The 7,042-nt window shown below is 32.7% G+C and overlaps 1 protein-coding gene across 1 annotated transcript; it reads left to right on the top strand.

Moving 5' to 3' along the window:
* The first annotated feature begins 5,593 nt into the window (after positions 1-5,593).
* LOC144553461 (uncharacterized) lies at positions 5,594-6,938 on the top strand. Its single transcript, XM_078301634.1, has 2 exons — positions 5,594-5,814; positions 6,127-6,938. Exons 1-2 carry the CDS (start codon positions 5,672-5,674, stop codon positions 6,719-6,721), a joined length of 738 nt encoding a protein of 245 aa, XP_078157760.1. The 5' UTR covers positions 5,594-5,671; the 3' UTR covers positions 6,722-6,938.
* Positions 6,939-7,042: the final 104 nt, after the last annotated feature.

Raw genomic sequence — 7,042 nt, 5'->3', positions numbered from 1 at the left:
GCTCTGCCTTCTAATGTGTTATGTGTGCTTTTAGAATTATCAGTCCCATCCCGATCCAGCATCTTGTCGAACACTCGTGATCCGATCAAAATCAATTTGGTGCTTATTTAAAATTAAATACATGCATGATCAGCATTCAGCGCTTATTAGCTAGTATCCCTGATCTAGATTAAACCAAACGACTGAGATCTCATTCTACATGGTCATCGAGTAAAAAATTTGCCATAATTATTTAAATATTATTTAAGATAAAAATGAAGAAGAAATTTAAATTTTTATATAGACTGGTACATATATAGAAAACATTAGTTTTAATTACTAGATTAAAAATTGATTCTTGAATATGCAGAATTTTAGACAGCCAAACAGTTAATTATTAAGCAATTTGCATTTAGCAGAATACAAGTGTGCATTAAGCAGAAAAAAAAAGGTGGATGCATGACTGGGTTTTGTACATTATGCAAGATTTAATAAATTCTGTGAAAAAATAACTGATGCCAAAAAAAAATAATCTTTTTGAGACAAGCACTCAAAAAAGAAACTAAGGAAACCTCTTTTCTTTGCAATGTCAAAAGTAGTTGATGGAGATGTGACAATTGTACAGTGCATGCGGTGCTTCCTTTTGCTTTATTGGTTCGCGTAGGCCTTCAAAATTTAAATAGAACCCAATCAATACAGTTAATTTGTTTAGTGTATATCTAGTTAATTCAAATTCTGATTTTAGTGATTAATTATTTTAGATAGTTTTTATGTAAAATTACGTTGTATATATATTTTTAGAAATTCATTAATCTAAAAGTTTTTAGATTATTCAAAAAACAATGAATTTCTAACTATCTAACAAAATAGTAAAAAGAATAAAAAAATATATATAATTTGATTTTCAAATACATTTTCATATGTAGATCTTGTTGAGTGGTTTGAATCGGCAATTTGAATTTTGAAAATAAAGATATGTATGTGAAGCTTCTGGAGCATCGGATGGAGATCAGACGTTCTACATGCTCTTTCAATTAAAAAAAATTCACATGTGACAATTTTATTGGGCTTTGGTTGGGCTGAAAAGGCCCGCCACTTGAACGACATTTTGCATTAATTTATTTGTACAGAAAAAAAAAAAAAAAAAAAAAAAAAAAAAAAAAAAAAAAGCAAATTAGGATGCTTCAGCTCATTTCAGTTTGGTAAATAAAATGCTACACGGTTTGAGAAACTAATATCTAAATTCTAATAATTATGAAGAAAAAAATTCCAAATTAATGAAATAAAAAATATTACTTAGAAGGGTTGGATATTAGGATATGGATAAAATATATTATTCGGACCGTTTTTTAAGATATTGAGTCAACATTTATAATTCATAATTTTTGAATTAAATCTGGACAAATAAATATTAACGACTTCATGATCAGTGGTGAAGCTACATGTGTTTTAAACATGTTTCTAATATATGTTTTTTTTTTGTCAATTTTATTTGAAACAATTATAAAAAATATATTTCTGTATAAAATAATTATAAAAATTATGTTCTTTTTTAAAAAAATTATCTCATCCTATCATATTTCTGATTGTCCTGGTCATCACTGTAAGTTTGTAACTATAACCAGTGTTGTAAATAACGGTATGCAGTCGTCAGACAGACAGAGTACCGCTAAGCGATTAATCGGAAATAATTAGTTGATTAGTCGAAAAAATCTGTAACAATTTGGTCATCGCCAACGACTAATCAGTCAATTAATCGGTCTAAACGGACGTTTTTTACAACACGGACTATAACTATATATTGTGGGTTTTTAATGATTTTTATTTATTTTTTAACCATGGCTTTTTAGTTTTTACAGTAAAATAACGGTTTTTAACTGTGAAATCCACAACAAGACTTGAGAGTGTGAATTTCATCATCTACCAACACCCAAGAGCTGCCAGTTATAAATACCAATGAAGAAAAAAACAAATTATAAAGTGGGGCATGCAACTGCCCCCAGCTGGGAAATTAAACCAAAAACCACTATTCAGAAATGGAATATGTTTTCTCCTTGTTCGGACGCCTGTTGATGATAAAGTTCCATTTAACTTCCCTTTTGCAATTAATTAATTGGTTAGAAACAATGAGCACGCCGAGGAAGAGTCTAAAGGCTCAGAGCTGGATGGAACCGGACAAATCTCCCCTTATCCATCTGAAAAAGGTTATTGTCCCCATGCATATATGATATATGGCACTTTCTAGACAAAGATAAATTCTCAACGCATGCATGTACCCATTTAGATAGGAGTAGGTCCGATGAGCATTGGACCTACTTTTAGTTTCAATTAGCTCTATCACCGTACGATTAGTATTAAGATTTGTGCGCACGAAAATTAATAAAAACTCATACGGATTTTAATACAGAGTGCACGATTCTTGATGCAATTGGATGGCCAGATCACCCATCAAACCAAAGTAGGTCCAATGGGCATCGGACCTACTCCGAAGTGGTACCCATTTTAGGTCTTGTTCGGCGTGTTACTGTTTAAGTTGGGAAAAAACAGATAAACAGTAATTTTTAGTTCCTATTAATATTCCTATTCCCAACAAGGACGCTGAACAAGCTCTTAATGAAATTAAATATGAACCTGACTCACATTTTTTGCTCTAAAAGAATTGGGTTCTTAATTTAGAAAGAGGAGGGTTCCAATAGAGTAGAACTAAGGTGTTCGTAAGTTCATCAAGTCTTTTGGTGAATTCAAGTCTAAAATCAATCGAATTGACTTCAAACGACGAATCTGGATCGTTAAAATCCACCTACCTTACGAGTGATGCGTCAAATCGGCTTTAATAAGGTTTTAGACTTGAGTTCACCAAAGAGCTTGTTGAACTTAAGAACACCCTAGTTCTACTCGGTTCCAATGTCTTATTTTTTTTTCATAACTAATCATACCTCATATTGTATATCTTTGTTTCTGAAGTTAAAATTGTCGATCCGAATCACTAAACATGATATCCATACTAAAATATGCTTGGGGATGAAATTTTATAATCTTTGCAATTTTTTTTACTATTTTTTAAGATAGTTACAAAATCATTGTATCTGGACCGTTCAAAAACAGTGATTTGCTACCTATCTAAAAAAATAATAAACAATTTTCAAAAATTATAAAATTTCATCACCAAACATATTTTAGTATGGATATCATATTGAGCATTAGTTCTGATCGACATATTGGATATCATATATGTTGAAAGAATTTGAGTTTTGATCCTATCCTACATAACGTAACTTTTTTATGATACAGAATAGAGAATTTAAATAAGGTAAGGTAAAGTATCATACTTTATCATATTAGATTCGAATTGTTGAATATATGTTATTTGTACAAACTTAATGTGTATTTTAAAATAAGCTCGAATTTATTATAGTTCGACTGAGACTTCATTTTATACACACTAAGTTTCTGTTTGGCTGACACTGTGTATGTGGGGGAAAAAAAAATTACTGAAAGTGAATTTTTTTTTTCCCACGCGCACAGTGCTTCGGCCATTCAAATTGGATCCGAATCCAAATTCATTCCCGTTCCTACCTGGCAGCCGAACATGCTCTAAGAGAGAGGGAGAGAGGTAAATAGAACTTACCGAGCTAGAATGTAATTATATATATATATATATATATAGAGTAAGGCTACGCTACTTCGCGAATTAAACATGATGTTTTAATTCGCGCTCATATCTCTAGTAAAAAAATAATAATAAAAACATCTTAATAAATAGTAAAAAAATTGTTGAATATATGTTATTTTCAATTTCAAATCATCTTAATAAATAGTAAAAAAAATCAAAAAAATATAAAATTTGGTCTCCAAGAACATTTTAATATAGATTAAACATCTAACGGTTTGGATCGGCTATTTGGACTTCGAAACTAGAGATATGAACGCGAATTAAAACAACATGTTTAATTCGCAAAGTAGCGTAGTCTTACTCTATATATATATATCCGTAATTTAGATAGATATTAAATCATACCTAAACAATTTAAAATAATAAAAACAACAAACCAAAAAAAAAACAAAATTGAAAAGAAACTCGTATTCATAATAATAACAACTACATAATATATGATATTTCTCAACAAAAAGGAAAAAAAAAAAAAAAAAAGTTGGAATGAAGATACATAAATGAAACTGATAATTCGAAAACAGACTAATGTCTCAATTCAAACAACGTATATTATATATTAATATATTAATATATGATATTGCTGAATTACATGGTCTGACAAATACCTTTCTAGAAAGCTGGTGACAAGATAGGAATATTAATATTGTGCTCTCTGTCTCTGACTCTCTCCAATTATTATACGCAATTTTTTATTGTATCAGTCGTATGACCGAATTCGGATCCTATAAAATAACTCGTAAATATGCACAAATATTACAATTTTAAAAGAACCCGTAAATTAATCAAATTGATCTAAATTTTAATCTAACGGTCCAGATTCAAACTCAAATTTTGAGTTAATCCGGACCCAATATAACCACAGTGTAATCACAATGTAATGAGGACTCACCACCATGCAATCTGAAACATGTACTAAGTTTGTTTTTCTATTTTTTTCTCTTACTTATTTCTGTCAAAGGGTATTATGTTGTACTAATATATGTACTGGTATGAGCTGATTTGTGTATTGCACATTATATTTTATATATGAAAATGAACTTGCAGACTATATTTTTATATTTTTTTTAGAATTTTCTTACTCATTTTTAGATAGATAGAAAATCACCATTTCCAAATGAGCTAAAATCTCTAGATCGGGTAGTTGTGTTTTACCCATCTAAAAACATAGTAAACAAATTCTAAAAATATATAAAATTTGATCTGCAAAACATTTTTATATAGAGATCAGACTGAACGGTTTCAGATTAGTTATTTGAACTTTAAAAAGAAAAATATTTATTCATAATATAAATCAATATGCACTATACATAGTACTACTGTAGCCCTAATAACAATCACATTTGGAGTAAATTTGATATGACTAGACCCTGAAGTCTAGTATATATCAATATCATGAAACTTTTAAAATAGATTATTATATACATATTGAGGTTTGAATAGGAAAAACCCAACACTGTTGTTCGACAAGGGAGCCTCGTTTAGCTTCTTTAGTCGCTTAATCATGCTGAACACCGGTTCCTAAGCACAGATTAAGACAATCTTCTTTAACCTCCTTTTACTCATATCTTAATCCCTGCTCCTTCTTTAAAGCATTTCTCTCTTCCTTTAGCTATCTTAATTCCCCATCACTTCTTTTAACTTACCGAACAACCTCTCCTTAACACGGATTAATATTTAATCTCTCATGTAGCCATGTGTTGCCGAACAGCCCAAACAAAATGATAATTAAGCTGTACTCATCTAGTTATGCCAAACTAAAACATTACCCTCACTGCATTTCCCAAAATAAATACACTTAACCTCACAATATTTCCCTGCTTTCAGCCCGTTTAAAAATTTAACTAAAATCTCCGAGACACCCTTAATTTAAATAACTAGGCCGTAATGGGCTTTCTCTGTTGGCCCAAAAATAGAAAAGTAATGACCGCTAATTAGCCCGGCCTGAAATTGGAGCCGTATCGCATATTCGCATCGTTGCTTCTTTTCTTTAACTCTGGCGGATAGAGAAGGGATTCGGCCATGGAGACTGCAGGGAGAGCGATGCTGACTCCAGCGGCGACTGTGGTGGCTCCGCCTCGCGCCGTCGCCACAACTTTCGTTCGGTTCTCCGACCTCCGTTTCTTTCCTCAATTTATTCGAGGAGTTGACCCCAAATTGACACTGTTAGTTTCGCTACGCAAGAAAACCTTGAATTGTTTTTCTTTTTATTTATCTATGACATGAACTCGGTGCTATTCCTAAATTAGTTCTGATTTCAATTAAGCAGGAACTGTGAATATGCTGGGATTTCAATTAAGCCCCAATTAACATGAAACACATCGTATGCTGGTTTGTTTGGGGTTTTGTACCAGTATATTATTTGTTCTTGCCTGGTCAGTAACTATCAATGACAAATTTCCACTTGATATAATAAATTTCAACAATTCGCAGAACCAAATCAATATCTTTGTCCCCACTAAAACTTATTTTTTCAGTTTAGGGCTTCAAAGGCCGGCCACCAGGAAAGTCAAATACCAACCCATCAGAGTAAAAAGTAGTGATACTGAGGGGAACTCAAATCCAAATCCAAGTGTAGAAATTGCGTTATTAGATGAACAGTCCCTCCAACAGGACCTAGATGCTGCAATCAGAGAAGAAGACTACAGCCGTGCAGCCAAAATTCGGGACCAACTCCGCCTTTTACAGGAAGACAGCCAAGCCTGTGTACTTGCAGCAAATGCTCGGTTCTACAATGCATTCAAAAATGGAGACCTAACTGCCATGCACTCCATCTGGGCCAAAGGGGACCATGTCTATGTGGTGCACCCATCGGCTGGCAGGATTGACGGTTATGAGATGGTTATGGGCAGTTGGGAGTTTGTTTGCGGTGCTGATTATGAGTTCCCACTGCTGATTGATTTGAAAAATGTAGAGGTGCATGTGAGGGGCAATTTGGGTTATGTGACTTGCATGGAGGTGGTGAAAACAAAAGGTACTAGCTGGGGGAGACAGGTGGCGACTAATGTCTTTGAGAAGGTTGATGGACAGTGGTACATTTGTATTCACCATGCCTCGCATATGGACGAATAATTATTGTTGGGATTTTTTCCATTTATGAGGGAGGGGGGAGCAAGTTCAATATATCTTTGGACCAGATTTGTAATATTTAGATTTGTCGATTTGTTAGAATTGTGAGACTTGAGATCATTTTCTTTTTCCTTTTGCAAGCATTTGTGCTTGCTTCTGATGCACTTTTTATGTGAATGTCTGTGCATTTGTCGATTAAGCATTGTGATCTGTTGGCTAATAGTTGTCTTCATTTTTTTTTTTTGCTTAAATTATTCTTTGTTTTCATATCCAATCCTAATGGTACTTATTCTCTCCCTCCACTATAATCCAGTCCAGTCAAAA

Source organism: Carex rostrata, chromosome 4, assembly GCF_964058835.1.
Source record: "Carex rostrata chromosome 4, lpCarRost1.2, whole genome shotgun sequence".
Lineage (NCBI taxonomy): Eukaryota > Viridiplantae > Streptophyta > Magnoliopsida > Poales > Cyperaceae > Carex > Carex rostrata.
Note: the sequence above shows the minus strand (reverse complement) of the source record. Positions and strands in the feature narration are given on the sequence as shown.